The 23,136-nt window shown below is 42.3% G+C and overlaps 1 protein-coding gene across 1 annotated transcript in view; it reads right to left on the reverse strand.

Annotated features, from left to right (window-relative positions):
- Positions 1–1,963: 1,963 nt before the first annotated feature.
- LOC127633154 (ankyrin-3-like) overlaps positions 1,964–23,136 on the reverse strand; it is a 138,930-nt gene continuing 117,757 nt past the window's right edge. Inside the window, exons 37-46 of the mRNA XM_052112036.1 lie at positions 20,934–21,008; positions 20,458–20,589; positions 19,862–20,005; positions 15,067–15,742; positions 14,684–14,921; positions 13,304–13,390; positions 12,167–12,250; positions 11,906–12,043; positions 11,097–11,181; positions 1,964–3,203 (exon numbers count right to left, since the gene is read on the reverse strand). Coding sequence (XP_051967996.1) covers positions 11,116–11,181; positions 11,906–12,043; positions 12,167–12,250; positions 13,304–13,390; positions 14,684–14,921; positions 15,067–15,742; positions 19,862–20,005; positions 20,458–20,589; positions 20,934–21,008 — 1,640 coding nt within the window. The 3' untranslated portion in view covers positions 1,964–3,203; positions 11,097–11,115. The remainder of the gene's footprint in view (positions 3,204–11,096; positions 11,182–11,905; positions 12,044–12,166; positions 12,251–13,303; positions 13,391–14,683; positions 14,922–15,066; positions 15,743–19,861; positions 20,006–20,457; positions 20,590–20,933; positions 21,009–23,136) is intronic.

The following is a 23,136-nucleotide window of genomic DNA, read 5'->3' on the forward strand; positions in this document are numbered from 1 at the left end:
ACATAAGTTACAACTTAGCCTAGTTGTGGCGTAAAAGGGCACTAAGTCACTATTTCCACACTACTAAATATCTGAGCATTGCACCATTAAACTTAGATAGGACGCAACCCTACGTATTAAACTAAATATTTACGGAAGACTCTGACCAAGAGTAACAGTTGGAATAAAAAAGCAGACTGATATTTTATGACATCAACGAGATGTTTTGCATGACAGGCATCAATCATTTCGGCATACAGTTATGATGTTAACATTTATACTCGTTCTCATTTATGAGAGAGAGAAAAAACGTACTTTTAAGCAGCTCTTCAGCATGAAACCGTTCTAACGGTGCAGTTTTCAGGGTGTGTCGCCCGGTGTCAAGTTTCGACATTCAAAATATATATAGGATATTAAAATACATAAATGGCTATTATTCCAGCCTGCTGTATAAGTATTTATTTATCACCCCTTTTTATTTTAGATACACTTCCTATATTTACACAGGACAAAATGTATCAAATCTACTTTTATTTTGTATCGTATTTTAATGGGGATATAATTTATTACAGCTGACAGTTACGTGAGCAAACAAGATTTGAACAAGATCAAATTGAAGTTCATGGCTTTTTAACACTTCTGTGTACAAATTCGAAGGTTGTTTAATGGATCAATACAGGTAAACGTCATATTATGCGACTACGCATGACTTTAAGGAGAGCTTATGACCTACTTGTTAAGTCTTGCATTAAGAACAGGTGGTGCAACCAAATTAAGCACTGACTTAGTTACAAGCTAACTAGTAGTTACTAAGCCCGTAGTGTGAATTTTACGTCCCAACTTCTGTGAGAAATGACGCACAGCTGGTGCAACCAGGCTCCCACGACAAGGGCCGACCCAGACTCTTTTGGCGCCCTAGGTGAGATTTTTTATAAATAAATAAAAATAATAATGCAATGAAATATAGGTACATTCCGGCACACTAAAGCACAACATTGTGAGGTTAGCGTCATCCACAGTTGGGCAGATAATTTGCAGTAATTATTTGTCCCAAAAAACTACAAAGCATCTGTGGTCTCAAAACTGCACACTCCTGGACTTCATTGTGGCGAAGTCATCAATTACTTTTAATTAATAGAATATTTATCAGTTTAATAATGGCCATAAAAAAAAAAAAACATTTTTATAATACACTTTACACTTTTCACTCCTCCTGCACAAGTACTTCCCTGAAGATCAAACCTTCAGGTCCAAAAAAGAGGGCATTCTGGAAAAAAGGACATATATGGTCAACCTACGTGACCATTTATCAGTACTGAAAGGATGTTAGTGGCACATTTCAACACAGGGGTAGTGGAGTGCACAGTTGGCACGAGAGGGCACACTTCTGACATAAAATTTAGCTTATGCTGCGCCCTCCTGTCATTTTGCACCCTAGGCAACCAGCTATGTTGCCTATGCCACAGGCTGGCCCTTCCCAGGACCCCTTGGTGTAGGGCCTTGCAGGTCCATAAAATTGCCCAGTTTTTGGTATGATTGGCAGTGAAATAATTTTTGTTAGATAAAAAAAGTTATATGAACGTGGTCAATTTCAACTGAAATATTCTGTATGCAGCGGTCACTATCTTCTAAAGGTCCTAATTTTTAGGAAATTAAGAATAGCCAATCAGTTTCTGTAGACACCGCAGATGTCCAGTAATAAAACGTGAATCTCATTAATATGTCAAGAAAAGTCCCAGTCATATTTAACCCTAAAATCTAAATAAAAAGTGCATTTACTTGTAAATATAGCAACAATTATCAGGGTCCAAGCACATGTGGAGAAGGTGACCAAAATAATCACATTTGAAAGAAAGGATTGTGTTGATGCTGTGGACAACTGATTTTTCAACTGATTTGATCACAGTTGCACAAATACGATTTTCTAGCACCACCATCACTGTAAAACTTTCATCATTTAATGTTGAACAAGAAGGGAAACACATTAAGGGTTTGAACACAATTTATTATAAGCTTAAATAATTAATTTGATCATCCAGTGTATGTTGTTTTTCCACCCATATGTTTTTTTTACCAGATGCATCGTTCAAGAATGCTTGAGGGTGATTCCTCATGAGTCGATAATGCACCAAAACCAAAATAAAATTCCCCCCCAAAACCACAGCAGCCTTAAAAAGTACACTAATACACTGCTAGAATTATTACAAATGATAGACTGACAAAAAGACTTCTACATCTTAGAGCCAATATGAGAGCGAACAGTTAAAACTGCATCAGTCGACGTGACACATTTTGGTGAAAGTTCAGATTTCAGGCATATCTGTAACTGCATAGGGATCCCAAAGCCATGTGATCTTCACATTTGTGCCAGTGGTGCTGTGATACTATTATCTTTAAAAAAAAAAAAAAAAACTATAGTGACCAATGGCAGCACAATGAGTGTACACATACAGTACATCATGCCTTCTCTTTTGTGTTATGCAGTTTTTGAAAAATCAAAATAAAGTAAATTACATGCATGAAAATGTTAGTATTCTGAAGAAGTCTTCATATAGAACTGAAGCTCCAAATTCCGGACCATTGATATGGTAGGTTTAAAAGAAATGTCTGTTGTTAAAATCAAGCTAATTATTATATATATTTTTCTTTTTTAATTTTCAAACTGCTAATAATTACACAAGTGCATGTGAAGTTACACAGAAGCTTTCCCTTAAAGTCTGAATCAGAATCTGTAGTTCATTCCTACTCTCTTGCAGTACATTAACAATACTGTGAGCCACTTTAGAATTTATACAGTGTAATTTATGTACAACAATTGCTCCATTAAACAGCATTATACACCCCGACAATATGGGTCCAAGAGGAGAAAAATGTAAGGCGAGTGCGGAAGGTGATTCCTCCATTTCTGTCAATCAACAATGTGTTTTGTGGCCTCTTTGGTCACGGAAGTGTTTGAACACAGCCATGGAGTTTCCTATTTCGGGCTCTCCCAATCAATCAAAACATCGCACCAACAATGTCCTCTTGACACCCAGGGACGACTGTTAGCATTGCCGTGTTATTGACAGAAACAAGTTTTTCATGCTCATGCGAAATCAAAAGTCCTCTGTCTGAAAACCGTTTGTTTTTGTGAAAGCTGCAGACACACAATCTTCATCCTCTGACCTCCTGCGGGTTTCCAGTGATCTTCTTCCCAGGAAAATAATTTTGAAACTATTTCAAATCTGAAACAGTGAGATACAGGGATACATTTGTTTGATTCACATACTATCAAAGCATAACTTTTGGTTGCATATGTTGGATTTGATTGATTTAATGTTTTTAAGCTGTATTTTACAGATACATCAATGATGAAAACAAATTCAATGATTCTTTTCTTTGAGACCACACAAAAAAGAAGGTAGGTAAGCTGAATGAAACATGAATGAATGCAAGCTGAATGAATGCAAGCAGACACAGTGGCAGTGTTGTGCTGTGTGAATTAAAAATCAAAAACATGTTTGAAACCAAAACCGATTTTCTTTTTTGGGCCTTTATCACATTTAAAGCCTTTATTTAGATAATTATTGTTTTTAGCACCTTTACTATTTTAATGGACCAAAAACAACAATTATATTTGTGACCTCAACTCCCGTGACCCCACACACTCCAAGTTTTGGGATCATAACTCAAATATCTGTTCAAATTGTTGATCAAATGTTAATTTAACTTATTCATCTGAAAATAAAAATCTATAGACATAATATTTTAAGTGTTAATAACTCAAACGATTGAGCACAAAATTGAGGTTATGGGGAATACCTATTATCCCTTGTGCTTGAATTTTTTCTTTTTTTGAATTGTTTCCTTGGTCAAAGAGAACATATGGGGGCATTTAAATGTCTAGGTTACGAATGTTACCTCCGTTCCCCGATGGAGGGAACGAGACGTTGTGTCGGAAAAGCGACACTAGGGGTCTCTCTTGAGCCACCGAATATACCTCTGATCTATGAAAAAAGGCCAATGAGAAGTTGGCAGTTAGTATTTGCATACCCCGCCCCCGGACATACGGGTATAAAGGCGAGGCAAATACTAGAGTTCATTCAGGATTTTTCTGAGGAGCCGGAAATGGTCCGGCCACTACAGCGGCTCGGCTCAGCGACGTGGCCGGGAAGGACACAATGTCTCGTTCCCTCCATCGGGGAACGGAGGTTACATTCGTAACCTAGACGTTCCCCTTCTGTCGCTCTCTCCACGTTGTGTTGGAGAAGCGACACTAGGGGTCCAATTTAAATCACGCCATGCGCTGAGCCGTGTACGTGGTCTGACACAGGAGCGGGCAGGTGTTTTTTACGTGCCAGACGACCAGCTGTATCAGACTACACGTACCCTTCCCCAATGCCCCACCAAAGTCGTCGGAATCCTTTTGGTTACCCTGACAGGGGAACAAGGCGACGCTTGCCAACCTGGGAACGGGCCAAGCCTGGCTGGGCCTCTTTTCTCTCTATGTTTCTTGCATAGAGCAATAGACAGTCGGGGCCCTTACACGCACTGAGGGAAGGGGGTCTTACCCAATTTCCTATTCTTTCAGGGGGAACAGACCCTGCGGAGACCACCCCTACCCAGCTGGGGAGGTAAGGTGGTGAATACATCACATGTGTTTTTAGGCGATACGTGGAAGTGGCGCGGTGGTAGATCCAGCCTCAGCGAGGGGGAGTTGCTACACACGGCGACCGGAGGGCAGCCGAAACTTACCCAAGGAAAACGCGGGTCCGCTCGTAAGGGGACCGTATCGCGGAAAATACACACAGGGGGAGTCCGCATTGGAGTCCTCACCCTGTGGAGCACCTATTCCAGTACAGGGTAGATTTGAGTACCCGCAGTGGATTGGGTCGGCAAGTTCCTCCGCCAAACTGCGGACCCATGAGGGCTAGGGAGGAATCGACCAGGGATTCGAGCTGAGTGGAATCTCCTGGGAAAAAAGACGCACAGTTTTACCTCAAGTGAGGGAAAGGGCGTATATGCAAGTGATTCACCCGGTCAGCCCATCAGCGTGTTACCGAGCTCTACTGGCTCGGACCTGAGAAAACACGGGATGAAACCGACTCAACCCTGAGATTGTAGTATCTCGTAAAGGTGTTGGGTGTCGCCCAACCCCGCTGCTCTACAAATGTCTGCCCCTGGCCAGTGCCCACGAGGATGCAACACTCCTTGTCAAGTGAGCTCGGACCCGCAAAGGGGGGGGCACGGCCTGAGTGTGATAAGCCAGTGAAATGGCATCTACTACCCAGTGGGAAAGCCTCTGTTTGGAGACAGCATTTCCTTTCTGCTGTCCCCCAAAGCATACAAAGAGCTGCTCAGAGTGTCTAAAGCTCTGCGTGCGGTCCAGATAGGTACGCAAAGCACGTACTGGACACAGCAACGACGGGGCTGGGTCTGCCTCCTCCCAGGGCAGCGCTTGCAGGTTCACTACCTGGTCTCTGAAAGGCATGGTAGGAACCTTGGGCATGTAGCCCGGTCGCGGTCTTAGGATCACATGAGTGTCTGCCGGACCGAACTCCAGGCAAGTGTCGCTGACAGAGAACGCTTGCAGGTCCCCGACCCTCTTGATGGAGGCGAGCGCGATCAGCAGGGCGGTCTTGAGAGAGAGGGCCCTGAGTCCAACTGATTCTAGCGGCTCAAAGGGAGGTCTCTGGAGGCCCGCGAGGACTACTGAGAGGTCCCAGGAGGGCAACAGGCTTGGCCGGGAGGGATTTAACCTCCGGGCGCCTCTTAGGAACCTGATGATTAAGTTGTGCTTACCAAGGGACTTGCCATCTACTGCGTCGTGGTGGGCCGCGATAGCAGCAACATACACCTTCAAGGTGGATGGGGACAGCTTCCCCTCCAACCTTTCCTGCAGGAATAGGAGCACTGACCTAACTGCGCACCTCTGTGGGTCTTCAGCCCGGGAAGAACACCAATTTGCAAACAAGCGCCACTTCATGGCATAGAGCTGCCTGGTGGAAGGGGCTCTGGCTTGGTTGATCGTGTCTATGACAGTGGGTGGTAGGCCAGCTAGATCTTCCACGTCCCGTCCAGGGACCAGACGTGGAGTTTCCAGAGGTCTGGATGCGGATGCTAGAGCGTACCCTGTTCCTGAGTAAGAAGGTCCTTCCTCAGGGGAATTCCCCAGGGTGGGGCTGTAGCGAGGAGTACTAGGTCCGAGAACCAGGCCAGGGTGGGCCAGTATGGAGCCACTAGTGTGACTTGCTCCTCGTCCTCCCTGACCTTGCACAGCACCTGTGCAAGAAGGCTCACTGGGGGAAATGCGTACTTGCGCAACCCCGTGGGCCAGCTGTGTGCCAGTGCGTCTGCCCCGAGGGGGGCCTCTGTTCGGCCATACCAGAGCGGGCAGTGGGAGGTCTCTCGGGAGGCAAGCAGGTCTACCTGGGCCTTGCCGAATCGTTCCCAAATCAGCTGAACCGACTGGGGGTGAAGCCTCCACTCTCCACTGGGCAAGCGTTGTCGTGACAGCGCGTCCGCTACCACATTAAGTTTGTCGGGGATGTGAGTGGCACGCAGCGACCTGAGTCGGTCGTCGAGGTAGTTGAGTATGCGGATGCCGGCTTCTCGGAGCGGGGCAAGAGCTGCCTCTGTGACTTTCGTGAAGACGCGAGGGGACAGAGACATGCCAAAGGGGAGGACTTTGTACTGAAACGCCTGGCCGTTGAACGTGAACCGTAGGAAGGGTCGGTGTCGCGGCAGAATTGAGACGTGGAAGTACGCATCCTTCAGGTCTACCGCTGCGAACCAATCTAGGTGCCGGATGCTTGTTAAGATAGACTTTAGCGTGAGCATTTTGAACGGGAGTTTGAGCAGTGCTCGGTTTAAAACTCGCAGGTCCAAGATTGGTCGTAAGCTGCCGCCTTTCTTGGGTACAACGAAGTAAGGGCTGTAGAAACCCTTCTTCATTTCGGTTGGAGGGACAGGCTCGATCGCGTCTTTGAGTAGAAGAGTAGCGATCTCCGCGTGCAGGGATTGGGCATGTTTGCCGTGCACTGCGGTAAAGCGGACGCCCGCGAAGGGGGGCGGGGGCCTGGCAAACTGAATTGCGTAACCGAGTCGGATGGTCCGGGCCAGCCAGCGTGACGGGTCGGGAAGTGAAAGCCACGCATCCAATCTCCGTGCTAGGGGCACCAAGGGGATGAGTATTTTTGACGTACCCGGTGGAGCTTCGCAGAGGGGCAGAACAGGTAAAGTGCCGTCGAGAGGCAAGGGTGCGTCCCGAGGCTTCGGTGCTGAGAAAAGACTCAAAGCACTTACCTTGCTCCGCGCACCCGGCAGGGGGCGGGTTAGTGACTGAGGAGGAGGTCTTATGGTGGCGTCCTCTGGACTCGTCAGAACCGGCCGGTTGGGGGTCAGTCGTGGGGCTGAAGGCGGACCTGTGGCCGCGTCCTGCATGCTGGGACTGTTGAGATCTGGGGGCAGAGTGCCGTGAGAACGGCATTTGCGGGCCAGATGACCCAGAGGCAAAGGAAATAGCTCTTTTATTGAGAATTTGGGTACCGCTGTCCCGGTTAAGGGGAGCGGCAAATGAAATGTATTCAAAACAAAATTCTCCTCCCGGCCCTCCACCGGGGGACGGAGCGGTCTTACCATCTCCGGAGCTAACATCTTGGGCTCTGGGTCATCCGTCTCAGGAGCGCCTGGGAGCCTTCCGGGTCCTCGAGGGGGTCCGTGAGACGGGGAGCGTCGACTTCCTGCGGGGCGCTCGACGCGTGGGCTGAGAGCTGGGTCCAGGTTGAGGCGGAGCAGCTTGTTTCTTCGCAGGGGGACGCCCTCGGTGAGCAGACGGGGCATGGCCCGAGGCGGCAGACTTGCGGCGGGGCAGGATCTGGGAGATCGCCTCCGTCTGTTTCCTCACCGCTGAGAACTGCTGGGTAACGTCCTCGACGGTGTCGCCGAAGAGGCCGAACTGGGAGACTGGGGCGTCGAGAAAGCGAGTCTTGTCGGTCTCACACATCTCGACCAAGTTCAGGGACAGGTGTCGTTCCTGGACCACGAGGGTGGCCATTGCCTGCCCGAGTGACTGTGCCGTGACCTTCGTGGCTCTGAGTGCGAGGTCGGTCGCTGAGCGCAGTTCCTGCAGCACATCGGGATCAGGGCTACCCACGTGCAATTCTTTGAGCGCCTTGGCCTGGTGGACTTGCAGGAGGGCCATGGCGTGCAGGGCGGAAGCGGCCTGTCCAGCGGCGCTGTAGGCCTTCGCTGTCAGCGAGGATGTTGTCCTACAGGCCTTGGAGGGGAGTACAGGGTGACCCCGCCAGGTGGTAGGGTTTCCGGGGCATAGGTGAAGCGCAACAGCCCTATCCACCGGGGGAATCGGCGTGTATCCGTGGGCCGCTCCACCATCGAGGGTAGCGAGAGCGGATGAGCGAGTGGCTTTGCGAGAGGTGAAAGGCGCTCTCCACAGCGACGTCAGCTCATCATGCACTTCCGGGAAGAACGGGACTGGGGGGGCGTGGCCGTGGGCGGCGCCCAGACCCCAGGAACCAGTCATCCAACCGCGATGGCTGTGGGGAGGATGGAGGGTTCCAATCCAAGCCCACGCTGGCGGCGGCCCGGGAAAGCATGTCGGACATCTGAGCGTCAGCCTCAGCCTGGGAGTGCTGGCCCGAAGGCGGCAGCCCAGGGGAGTCATCCGCGTCAGATGCCGCGCTCTCCAATGCAGCGGCGAGCTCATCCGTTTCGAGCTCTAGAGGATTGGCAGGCTGGCTGTGAGGCGAGCCACTGTTGCCTCGAGCCCGGACGGGAGTTAACGAGCATGCTGGGGAACGGGTGGTCCGCGGGTCTCTGGTACCCGACGGAGCCGCACCCGCTGCCGCCCCCAAATCGCCTCCAGCGCCACTCGCACCGTCCTCAATCCCGTGGGAAGAAGGAACAATGCGAGGTGCGGCTGGAGTGGCTTGTTCTCGGTTGAAAACAAGTCGCGACCGCAACGTTGTCATGGTCATGCTCTCACAGTGAGAACATGAACCATCCACAAACGCAGCCTCGGTGTGATCGCTACCCAGACACACGAGACAACGCCTGTGGCCGTCTGAAATGGAGAGCACTCTACCGCATCCAGGAACTACACAGCGGCGGAACGGCATCTTTATAAAGACGCGTCCTGAAAAGGACGTTCACGCTCGCTGTGTTTGCTCTTTTAGAGGAAATTACTCTTTTAAATAAAATCACTCTTTTAAGAAACTCTTTCGAGTTTTTATCTGCACTGTCGAAGCACCCAGGGGCAACAATGCACAGCCGTGCACAGGATAGGAGAAAGCCTCTGTTATGCGCCATCAAATCCAACAGCATGCAGATCGTCAGAGGAATACACGGTGTGTGTAACTCGTAGCAGACAGCATACAAGACCATCGGCTCCGAAGAAAATTTCTGAATGAACTCTAGTATTTGCCTCGCCTTTATACCCGTATGTCCGGGGACGGGGTATGCAAATACTGACTGCCAACTTCTCATTGGCCTATTTTCATAGATCAGAGGTATAGTCGGTGGCTCAAGAGAGACCCCTAGTGTCGCCTCTCCGACACAACGTGGAGAGAGCGACAGAAGGGGAACTGTTGTTATTAAGAATTCATAGAGGTTTTAGCTCTTTTATAAGATTATTTATGTTTTTTTTATGAGTGGTGGAGTGGTGGTGGCATAGTGGGCTAAAGCACATTACTGGTAATCAGAAGGTCGCTGGTTCAATCCCCACGGCCACCACCATTGTGACCTTGAGCAAGGCACTTAACTCCAGGTTGCTCCGGGCGGATTATCCCTGTAATAAGTGCTCTGTAAGTCGCTTTACAGATCTGCCAAATGCATAAATGTAAATGTATAAATCGTTGTTTGGTGTGATGTTACCATTAGGGTGATCTGTGTCCCCTTTGCTCAAGCTGGACTCTGTTAATACTATCTCAGATCTTCTTGTGCAACTGAAGTACAGCTTTAATATGCATTTTAGTAGAGAATGAAGTTTGTTTAATGACTGACCCAGAATCGGTTATGATCTTCTTTATTTCAGCTGTAAATTTAAGTTAATTAAACAAATGATTTAGAAGCAAAAAGAAAATTTAAATAGCAATTCTAAGCTAAGTCTACTTGCATCTACTGAATTTAACTTAAATAGTTAAGTTCATTCTATATTAACACCAAGTTAAGAGATCTTAATTAAACAGGTTTTCAAGATGCCATACTCAGTTCAATTGAAGGACCGAGTTTACTCAATCAATTGAGTAAAGTCAACTCATTAGGATTTACAGTGTAATTTACTTAGGAAGGAGGAGTGTTTATGTGAAAACGAATTACTCAATACTCATTCGTACTCAAGACGCAGCGCAATTTCAACAGTGATTGTGCCTACTTACCTAGATTGTGAGTAGTTAGTGAATAAGACGCATCATTTTGCACATAAATACCACATGCAAAAGTGACGCAACTGTTTAGTGAATTCCCCCCTTAGTTGTGTGTAAATTACTCAAAGTAATCCATTACAAATTACTTCTCTAAAATTGTAATCAGATTAATTCACTGATCACTTCGCTGGAAAGTAATATTACTAATTACTTTTAAATTACTTTTTAAAACACTTCACAGCACGCCCTTAAACAGAAACACAAACAGATTTACATATGAACATAATTCATGTTTTAAATTCTACTGTACATAATAATAATATTTTAGAAATGTGTAACCCAAATAATGTACTTAAAAGTAATGAACTTTTTAAAAAAGTCAGTAACTGTAATCTGATTACTAGAATTTAAAATGTGTTGCGTAGTTACACTACTTGTTGCACTACAAAAGTATTTAGATTACAATAACACATTACTTTGTAATCAGATTACCCCAACCCTCTACAGTTTGTAGTACTGATCTGGTCATACAGGTCATACATTTTAAGAGAACAGCTGAATGGACTGTTTTGCTGTGTCTGCAAGCCTTCAATGTGGCATAATTCAATTTACTGAAAAAAAATGCTGTTGCAAAGCACATTTCTCAGGTTACTATTGTGTTAAGGCTTTACACAAAAGCTCCAGTCTGATCCGGTGGGATTCCATTCTGCACTGCTTTTTTCCTTCCTAGTTTTAGTGCTGCGGACGTGGCCTTACCAGACAGAGCACACAACTGTTACGATTGACCCTTTTTCTCCCTTTGTCTTCCTTCCTTCTTTTTGCCCTTCCCTGCTTCTCCAGCCTGGAATGAGAGAGGTAGAGTGAAGTCAGAGATAAGTCTAAAACAGTCATTGTGTACCACAGTGTTTGCAGGGATATTAGCTTCAGTGTCCACCCACAATCGTGTACGACAAATGCTGAAAAAGAAAACCATTAGTGTGGTGCCCAGTTTACACACGTCACGAGGGTGCAAGACAGTCTACAGATGTTCACTCAGTTTCCATTAATGAAGCCACTTCAAACCATCAGAAACCTGAGTTAGATAGGTAATACAGCAGGCTCTTCTTAAATGTTCAGACTCAATAGCGCACAACAGTAACAATCTACTTTTTTTGTGGCCTTGGTTCCAGAAACATTTTTCCCATTTACTTTTTCAGTAAAGATATAAAAATATTCTAAGCCATGAAGCAAACCAACAAGCTCAAATAATTTGAACATTACAAATTTGTATTTGAAGCAAAAACGAATTAGGAAATCTGAACAAAAAGGGCAAAGTTACAAGACAATTTTGAGGCAATAAATTACTCATCCCTTGATGCATTTGAAAAGATTTCTCACTGTTTTCACCTCTTATTTGTCAGTGACCCTTATACATTATTGTTAAAAGTAATTATCTCTATGGAAAAAATTATGGAATTTCTACTTCTGGAACCCGTTCGACTGTTGCGCTCTATTTCATCATGGTCAAACTCTAACTGCAAGTTGTTCACACTAGCATTAGCATCATCACTGCACACGAATCCAACCTCAGTTTGCCCTCTTTGGGGCCCGGGGCCCCCCTCTTCCTCCTGCTCGGCCCTATTGGCCTGCCGGGAGCGCTTCCCACGCTTTCTCTTGCTTTTTTCATCCACACCAGCTGTGCGACGCACCACTTTCCGGATGATCTAAGAAAAGGGGGTAAAGTTATGTCTTTTGACACTGGTTTAAACCCACAGGGAGCAGAGGGATAGAAACAAAGTTGGTGAAATAGAAATGGGGCCATTGCACGGGATGATCATAGACATTACTTTTCTGGTGACTATGTTTCCATCCTCGTCTGTGTACTGCTCCTCTGTCACCGTCTCACCAGGAATGTTTTTGGCCTGATCACCCTACAGATGTGGGTGAATGATTAGACATATCTATAACCGTGTTTTGATTTTTGACATAGTCACACACAAAAGGTCAATGAGTGTACATGCAACTAGAACTACTAGAACACAACAAACTTATTAATCATTATTTTTGCTTTGTTTTCCAGCAAAAATACATTGAAACATAACACACTTGTTCTAAGGGTGTTTAGATATTTTTACTAGAAAACAATGAACACACCGAACAGATTCTTGCGCTACAAAAAGCTAGATGCAGTGCATCACATATAATAGAATGTTGGGTTTTTTTGAGAGCGAGATCCACTAACTGTGACCATGAAGAGGTAACCCCATGTGACTACCATTGGATGTATTTAGTCATTTAAAATAGAAACTTGCACTCTATCTAGAGATTAAACAAATGGTCTAGAGATGAAATGGTCACTCCAATACCACAGGAAAAAATAATACATGCAGCGTGAGGTGCTACAAGCTAGCAAGCTGTCATAGAGATAGAAATGCCCCCTCATTCTTCAAATTACACGCATGCTTTTGTCACTAAAGGCGTTCCACTTAGTGATTCTCTGTCATGAGTATGGTTAGATATGGTCCCTAGATATGGTTCAGTTCCCTACTTGAAAGTAAGTCTATAGGATTTGTTTACTAATTTTATCATCCACCAGGTGACAATTGTAGCTCTGATTACTTAAAAAAGTCAACAAGCCACATGAGTTGAGGTATCATTAGTGTTATGTGCCACAGCCTAACCCTAAGTATGAGCAATAGTAATAGTGTTAGCTAAAACTGCTAATTATTGAAGGATAGGGGAAGGAGGGGTACAGAGAAGATAATTAAAGAATTACAGAAGAACAATGACATTGTAAAATGATAAAAAAGATGAAAAAACACTGCAGAATGCGCAGCAAAGCATGGAAATCATTCATAGGTTTGTTCTTCTTGATGAAAGGTTGCAGTGTGCCAATCACTTCTTGCCCTCTTAGCACGCAGGCTTTGCTAAAGCACACGCAAATACCACAGCACACAGATTGGCACCAGTACCACTCAGAGTACCTTGAGAATGACCCTCCGTCGATACACTCTGGTAGTGACAGTCTCTTCCTCATCAGAGCTGGACTCATTATCTCTACGAGCTCCCTGCTAGAGTCAGGTCAGCACATTACAGCTCACATAACGAGCCTCAAACCTTCAACTAACTTTCTTCATAGTTACAAATCTATTTTGTGCTCAAGAATTGAAGCTGGCCCAGCCTTGGTAATTTGTAATCTAGTGGTTCTCAACTGGTTTTGCTTCAGGACCCAAAATGTATAATTATTATTATCATTATTATTATACAACATTTAGTTCCGGTCTTTTTCTTCTCTATAGTGCAGTACAAGCAATGCTAGCTCTTGCTACAGCTCTTCACATTGCTATCATCACTCACACTGGTATTGAATGGATAGTTTACCCTAATTCAGTCAGAAGTTTCATTTTGAGGTGATCTATCATTTTAATACTGTCATTGTATACTAATCTTCATAAAACTGATACATAACAGCAACATCTTCCTAATAAGTCTCATATTTCTAACACTTCTTCGATTTTATTTTTGTCCTGCTTCATATTTCTAAACCCTGGTGTCCGTAATACAGTAGTTCCTACTATCCCCAGTTCAACTTTATCTCCTATACCTGAAGTGTTAACCAAAACACCACAGTTTACCCAACAATCTCAGCCTGTTTCCTCTTCGTCGTCATCGTTCATCTTCCTCCATTTACGTCAGGACCGTTCCGGTTCATTTATTGACTGACTTGTTCTTATTTCAAGAGATTGGATATTTACTCCAGTAGGGTCTTTTATGTTATGAGTGATTCAAACAATCATTGACTCAACTGAGTCGTTCACCATCAAAACAATGGAAGTGGACAAGAGCGATTCATTCACTTAACAACATGATCAGTTTACAAACACAACATCACAAGTTCAAAACCAGAGTTTTTAGAGCAGTGCAGAAAGCGAATTGTTCTTGATACTTTAGCTTCTTTTGGAAATATTTTCATTGGTGGAGAGATGTGGCATGTGACAGATGAGTCTGTTCAGAATTTGTCAAAGAATTTGGAATAAATTTCTTCTCCATTTTAAAAGCCTATTCATGTTTCTATTCTAACTATGCATGACTATATGTTAGTTGCATTTTATTATTTGCATTTAGCATTGTTTTTCACTGCTATCCATAACCCCATAAGAACAGCGACCGATTTCTGGTACGCAACCCACCAGTTGAGAACCACTGGAATAACCTATGGAAAAACTGAAAGGAATTCCTTTTTAATGTCGCTAAATTACCACAGGTATTGAATCTTGTAGGTTAGACACTTTGCATATCAATCATTGAAAATCTAACAGTACCATCTTTGAAAGGTCTCTTAATGAAATTGAGAAGCACTGTACCTGGGATTTAGGTTCGGAAACAGGTACGCCCTCCTCTTTGTTGTTTGGTCCTATTCCTCTGTCATCCTGAGCCTCGCTGCTTACTTCGTCTTGTCCAGAGTATTTCCTCACTTTGTCCTTTGTTTTGCTTGAAGATTCATTGGCATCTGGTGACAAGAGAGCTTGAGCTTGGAGCTCTGGATGTTTCCCATTTTGCTTCTCAGCTTGCACTCCAGAGGTTGAGGACATTGGCTCTTGGCTGTAAAGGTATTGAAGTTTAAAGTACATTATAAGATTGATACCCAACCTGCTGAGTTGTGGAATAAGATAACTACAGGTGGATATCAGAGTTGACCTTTGCATTTTACTGACACAAAATAACATGTAGAGGTGACAGTTCATACCTGGTCTCTATCTGCCCTTGGGCATCAGTACCCAGTCCTGGGCCTGAAGATTCAGTCTTTACATTTGCATTGGTCGTCTCACCCTGCAAACCTGAAATTGAAGACATGTCTTTTTCTGCCTGCTGCACTTGTAAAAGGATCTCTTGCAGCCTCTCTTCAGTCATCTCCTCATCCTCTGAGCCTTCCTCTAACTTAATGTACTCCAAGAGAGACTTGATTTTCTCTTGAGTCATCTCATCATCTTCCTCTTCAAAACCAGACCTGTCACCCTCTCTAGGAACAACGCTGGCTGAGGCACAAACAGAAGGCTCAGCTTGGGCTTTCTTCTGCTCTCTCACTGGGCTGCTTGGGAAGACGTCTAAATCTTCATGTTGTTTCGAGGAGGCTGCAGATTCGTGGCTGACACCAAAATCATCTTCAGTTGACCAATCCTCTTGGCTAACGGACTCCTGGCCTCTGATCCAGGTGTCCTCTGCCTTGACGGTTGGAGGCTTGGCATCTGCAGACACTGGGCCACTAGTGGTTGGCAAAGACAGTTCACTGGGTCTAACAGGGGAACTAGTGGGGAAGTTTAGCCTACCGTCCTCACTAAAGAAATCATCCTGGTGGAGAGGGGTAGGGGGCTCATAGGTCAGCTCTGAAGGGCTCTTGAGCTCCAGATCAATGTTGTGGTAACCTGAGTGGTACAACACAGTGAGATGGAGGCGAACACAATGCCACAGAAACAGATGTGATGACAGGCCTTTGAAAAGGTCATAGAGGACATCCAGTAGCATGTAATGTTTGTGTTACAATGGCAATCCAAATGATATGTAATGGGATATTTTCAACTTAATGTCTATCATCAACATCTGTGGCATACTGTGAATTACTACTGATTCAGTTTTTAAAATCCCTCTGTAAAAATGAATGGTATGCAAATGAACAATGAGCGCATTTACATGCATGTTCTTACATTGATTAAGCTTAATAAGCCCACAATGTGTGTGGTCATGTCAACGTATTAAGCCGGCATCACATTAGCTGACTTAAAACAACTTGATTTCGGCAGAGGGTGTCACACTTGCTGACTGTTTTGCTGAGATCTTATTCAATTATGGTGAAGGGGTGACAGACACACAAACGCATCGCAACTCTCTCTCTGGTTCCATCATATGGAGCTCGCCGGAATAACAACAGGAGCACTGAGTGAGCAAAAACACCCTAAAAGAGTGATTTAAGATGTGATTCAAGAGATAACTTTAATGAAAAAAGTGTGAAAGTGTGTGATTTTGTATTTATCCACTCAAGGTTTGCCGTAGAACGCATATGTTCATATTTCTTTAGTGAGTAAAGAAATTATGTTCAATAAATCAGACTGTTGTGGCTCCTCTTTCTGATTTCATTACTCATTTTAGTGTGGATAAACGCTTTGGATTAGTGCCGGGATTATATATAGAATTTCAATATATCACAAACAAAAAAAATTACGAAGCATATTGAGACAAAACTCAATATTTCAAAATTACAAAAAAATAAATAAAACATTTTGTCGATGTGATCATATATGAAATGACCTGTCAAACGTCATAATCTCACTAATCGCTTGATTTTACCCCTACTGCACTTTTCTTTCTACACTGTTGACAGGGTTCAGACAAGGTCCTTATGTGCTTAAAGTGCTTGAATTTAGCTCGAAGAAAGTTTCGCACAGGAATACCTAGAAAATCGCCTTATTTTGTTGAAAAGTTATTGAGATTTAAACGGACCATTTCTTTCGTGTAAGAAAGTGGATGTACCATTATAGCCCTTGTTATACAAAGAAATAATATTAATTGATTGAAAGTACAATTTTTATATTTTTAAAAAGTTCAAATGTGATTATAATAATGAAGACAAACAAATTATATATATATATTAAAAAAAAACACACACACACACATATATATATATACATACACTTTCACATACTTTTTCAGTACAGGTTCTGTTCAGTTGCTTGTCCTGCACCTGACCAGCCTGAATGTAGCCTCATTTGTATGTGATCTTTTCTTTTAGAGAAAGGTATATATGAGAAACTCTTATTTAAATTTTGAGCATTTATATTGTGTATTACAGAAGTTTTTTTTGATGAGATGTTATAATTAGCATTTTGTGCAAACATTTAAAAACCACACAATTTTCTACTATTAAAATTTGTCATTTAAGTTTCTTTGTCATTTAAGTGTTATCATATCGGATCTAGATAATATAGAATCACACATTAACCGCGTTCTTACCGGCTTATCCTGTGTGCATATCTGTCCTGCGTATGGACCTCATATTGTATATCGAACCTAATTGTGAAATAATCATATTGTCCCATCCCTACTATGGGATTGTCCTTATTGAACCTTCAATAAACATTTAAAATATGCAACAATAAACTGTTTCGAAAGTATAACTAAAGTCCTATGAAGGCAAGCCTGGTAACTTGGAGGCCATTTTCGTATTGCCTCCAGGCAGCCTGTGGAACGCTTTTTTCTATGGATACAGGTACAGCTCCTAACTTCTTAAGTGGGGAAAAACTGAAATCTCCTAAAGGTTGGACAAGATTTCGACCAACAACATATTTCAAATCAGCAATAAAATCTAACATCAACTATATTATAAGTTGTGCTTATTCAGCTCAGATCAAACTAAACATGCTAATTCTGATGTTAAACCCTCTGGTACACTTGTCCCATAAACTTCCCTTTTAAGTGGATTACAGTTTTCCATTTGTATTTTACACACGACGAGTCTAAATTATTTTCTGTGGTAATGCCACAACATTTCACAGATGGTGTATACATTAAGTTGCATTTAACCCAGAATATTCCATTACAGTAATACCACTCAAATAAATAACATATTATTTGAATAGAGTAATTAGCCATGTAATTTTCAAAGGCTCATGATTAGAACACTAAATGTACAGTTCAGGAACAGTAGGGTCCTGACGTAAATGGAGGAAGATGAACGATGACGACGAAGAGGAAACAGGCTGAGATTGTTGGGTAAATTGTGGTGTTTTGGTTAACACTTCAGGTATAGGAGATAAAGTTGAACTGGAGATAGTAGGAACTACTGTATTACGGACACCAGGGTTTAGAAATATGAAGCAGGACAAAAATAAAATCGAAGAAGTGTTAGAAATATGAGACTTATTAGGAAGATGTTGCTGTTATGTATCAGTTTTATGAAGATTAGTATACAATGACAGTATTAAAATGATAGATCACCTCAAAATGCAACTTCTGACTGAATTAGGGTAAACTATCCATTCAATACCAGTGTGAGTGATGATAGCAATGTGAAGAGCTGTAGCAAGAGCTAGCATTGCTTGTACTGCACTATAGAGAAGAAAAAATGAAGCTACTATGCTAGGCAGTGCTGCGGCACTGCACTTGAAGATAAGGAGACAAAAGGGTTGCTATGCAAGAAGTTTAGCAGTGGAGAAGCGGCGGGTCTGGTTTTTCAGCAGAAGCACTCTATGAGGAAAGTTCAGAGGAGTCTAGGATATTGGAGGATCGGGCAACCCGACAGCAAGCAGACATTCCATAGTAGCTAGAGCCATGCTAGCCATGTAGCATCCAATCTACTGTAATACTGTAAACACTACACAGAGAGAAACATTGAAGCAATCGTGCTGTTAAAGCTGCATTTCCTGTTATGTTACCATGCAAGAATATCACATAAAAATCATGGTGGAAAAACAGAAAAAGATTAAAGAAAGTAGGGTGCCAATGTTGTTGCTATTATGCTTTGGGGAGTATACGCTGTATTTGGGCTGGGTGGTATGACATTATACAGTGTGATGGTAAATAAAAATGAGATTCTGCTGTGCGATCTAAAGAAAATCTGACAACAAGCAAAAAATCACAGCATATTCTGCAAACTGTATTGCAGATGAGCAGTGTTGACAGCTTTGTTGATTATAATGGAAGCAATTCAGTTTTTTGTATTGCATTAAGCTTTTAATGTGGCTAAGTTAATCATATTTTGATTAATGTTTTATATAATGTGAAATTGCTGTTTTTGATGCCAGACTTGTCATTCGTTTTTATATTAATAATCTTATGTTTTCGTTTCAATCAACTTCTTCATAGAAAATAAATGAATCAATTGAGTTGTATTTAATTGATTGGATTATCAGAAAGTAGTCAATACTACATGGTTATGTAATATATATAAAACATTTTTGGTTGAATTTGAAGGCAAAAATAGCTAAATAAATAACTATATCAAGATATCAAGACCGTAACTGTAAAATACAATTATATAATTGTATTATATACCATGATATAAAGATTTTTGTCATACCACCCATCCTTACTCTGTACACACATAAACATAATGTTTATCTTAATAGAGCATGAACCTAATCTTAAACCCATCAAATTCATCACATCATGTTATGAGACCTTAATAGATATTCAAATAAAAAATATATATATACATTAGTCTCCATTGTATATTATTAAGATGGGATTAAGTTTCGATTCAACATTGGCTTTTGCTTTTTTTTTTGTACTTTTCATTTAGATGCATGCTTCAGTGCTTTACTAACATACAATCAAAACAATTCAATATATACTGTACGTTCACACTGATCCCTGACTGGTCCAATACCAGGCTGGGAAATAACAGTGTAGATTATTGGCCAATCTTATAGATAATAAAAGAAGATTGAGACTTAAACTTAAACTCGAGTTTAAGTTTATATTGGGTTTGAATTTAGAGCAAAAAGGTTTGCCATAATTCTACGCATCAGGTAGATGGGACTAAAATTTACCATCAGCCTGCTCCTGGGAAACTGCGCTATCATCTGCAAAACATCTCGTGCCTGAAATGTTACCATAGTCAAATATCGGCCCTTCCAGCAATGTCACAATATCCAGCCGATTGATCTTAGTGAGGACAGCAGTTAAGGCATCCGCTAAAAGGAGAAAGAAAACATTATAACAAATTACAACATTGTTCTATGCATTACAGTGCATTAGTTAATGCATCAAGTATCATGAACTAACAATAAACAAAACTTCTGCAGCATTTATCCATTGAGGCTAACATTGATATATAATTGTACCTTTGTTCATTGTTAGTTCATAATGGGGTATGTTAACTTTTAATGTTCAAAGGATAGTTAACATTCTGACAATTCTAAGATTATTGTTAAGTTATTGTAATGTGTTATCAAAAATAATTAGATTTTCCCTTTTGCTCATATGAGCTAAACAATAAACACACATTTATTTCTCTTTTAATTGCTGAGAAAATAATTTGAAGTGAGAAATCTGCCCCTGTCCCCACCCAGGTCCCATAGCAACCCCTTCCCAAGCATACGATTAACCCTCATTTGGAAAACATGGAGTCAAAAAGCACACTTACTTGTAGCATTTTTACCATCTCGGGTGACCCATTTCTTTAATAGCATGAAACTCTGAGTAGTCAATGAGTTCGGGTTTTCCATGCGGATGTGATTTATCTCATCAACCGAAAATTCCATTTCCCTGGCCAGCTCTGCAACACATTAAAAATATATTAACAGTCCCCTCTTTCTCTACCACTCCCCTGTACACATGTGCACAATACTGCAGTGACTGCAGATGGCACACCCTACTGATCACAACAACACTCATGCTGCAAGAAAGGACACTAAACAAGGCAAAGCCATACTACTCAACAACAGTACTATTTCATCCTATAAGTGTTTCATACTAAAATCTGTATATACATTATGATAAATATATATTACAGATTTATATAAAAACAGTGTATATTTGGGTTTGGAATACAAGGGGTAATGAGATATTTTGTCCTCTAGGTGGTGCAATTTCTTAGCTTTTAGCTACAGTAGGTCTTACCAGTCCAACTCAGGCCCAAATGATCTGCCACAATAGCCATTCGAAGGTCTGTTCTTTCACAGGGACTTTGAGGGCCTGAGAGCATAAGATGGAAAACTATGAGAATATTTTAGTACATATTTTTCAGAGAAGTTAGAAAACTAATGCAGCAGATTGCCCTTTTCTGGTCAAGCAAAGATAATTAAGGTTTCAGAGAGATTTTTGCATTGAACTGTGCAAACGTTTTCGGCCCAATAAATGTGTCAATGTTTCACATTTCTCTTAAATTGGTTATTTTATATCTTCATCTTAAGTGTGTCAGTGGGAAGTATCGATTTTAGATTTCCCCTGTCACAAAACTCTAATGAAAAAAAAAGAAAGTTGGATAAAAGGAGTGAGGAATATTTTTTCTTTTGTAATTGATAAAGACTCATGGATTATTTATTTTTCATCCAAACATTCCTTGTGGAAATAGAGTAGAATAGAAGTCCTGCAACATATGGTATGGTCCCAGGGCTGGACAGGTAATCTGGCATACCGGGTATTTTCCCGGTGGGTTTACGCACTTTGGGGCCGATCAGGGGCGGACTGGCCATCAGGAGATTCGAGCGGGCCGGTGGGTCAGCCGCGAAACATGCCGAATGGGCCGCGATAAGCTAAAATGAGCCACCGCGTTATGCAGAATGGACCACAAAACGGCACAGGAAAGAACAGCGAACCACCCCCCCTCAACAGTTGGGCCAGTTGCCATGTGAAATCGATTTCTCTTCACAGTCCAGCCCTGTATGTTCCCCACATAGACCTGAACTCAACATCATCAAGTCAGTCTGGGGTTACATTTAAGAGACAGCATAAATCCATAGAAGATCTGTGGCAAGTTCTCCAAGAGGCTTGGAACAACCTACTTGCCAACAACCTTGTTTGTCAACCTGTTTTTAAGGCAAAGGGTGGTCACACTAAATATTTATTTATTTATTTTATTTTTATGTTTACTCCACTTTAAATTAAGCTAATTAATAAATCAGTATATAGCAAAACTATTTATGGAAGGGTTCTTCAGTCTTTTTCAGGCCAAGAACCTCTTGGGGGTAATAGAGACTGTGCAGTGCCCCCCTGTTACATATTGTATAAAATCAAGTGTTGCATTTTAAGCCTGGCCTATAATAACATGCGTATAGTAACATATTAATGTAGCCTATTTATTGTACATCCTTTATAATGCTTAGATTGTAAATACATTCATCTAATTATTATTGATGTACAGAGTCATATAACTGTAAATTACATTTGAATTTTACTTACATTTAAATTTGAATGTAGAAGGGACAACTTTTAGATTAACTTTAGCTTCTTAAATTTAGCTTTTGTTGAAACCTAATACTTTATTTTTGCCTAACACATATTTTCTTTCCCCCCCCACAAAACATAGCAAGTGTTTAAATGGCGGATCCCCTGCAGTACCTCTGCACACCCCTAGGGTTCACTCCCCTTTGTTGAGGACCCCTCATTTTTGCATTATTTTCTAAAACATTTCACAAGTGCCTTAAACTTTTGCACAGTACAGTACCTTGTCCACAACAAAGTGGGTTCCATATCCATATATTAGTTTGTGGTTCACTGTTCAGAAAAGTGTTGCAAAAATATTTTGATGTAGTCAGTTAACTTGTAAGTGGTTTTAAGAGGTTAGAATTGTGAAAAAATGCTTCCTACCAATCTAACAGGAAATGCACCCTTCTGACAGTAAAATCTTACCAGAGATATGAAAAATAAATCACAAATAAAAAAGTCACAATTCAAATATCTCTACAGCAGAGTGTCAAACTTGACGTCACAGTCAACTGAACATGCTGGCATCTTCAGTGCTGTGCTAGGACTGCGTCTGTGTGGGCTTAAGGATCAACAGACTTCCTTAGCACCTCACAAAGACTAGGAACCAATATAAAATGCCCAACATCCCACTAACACTGGCATGCTACAATAAAACTGACTAGTCCATTGAAACAGATCTGAGAACAGGTTTAAAGACCTTACAAGTACACAGAGAGAGAGAAAATGACAAAATGACGGAGATTACATCTACAGTCAGGACACACCACATACAATCACAACGGCTCATGCAACTAAGATCATACAAGTGGAAAGTTTTACAAACTAGGCTTGATCTCCACGCCGGGGGCCACTTGGGACCCAGCACCCTGACTGCCTTCACCTCCATCAGTCCTCC

The sequence above is a fragment of the Xyrauchen texanus genome, chromosome 40 (genome assembly GCF_025860055.1).
Source record: "Xyrauchen texanus isolate HMW12.3.18 chromosome 40, RBS_HiC_50CHRs, whole genome shotgun sequence".
NCBI lineage: Eukaryota > Metazoa > Chordata > Actinopteri > Cypriniformes > Catostomidae > Xyrauchen > Xyrauchen texanus.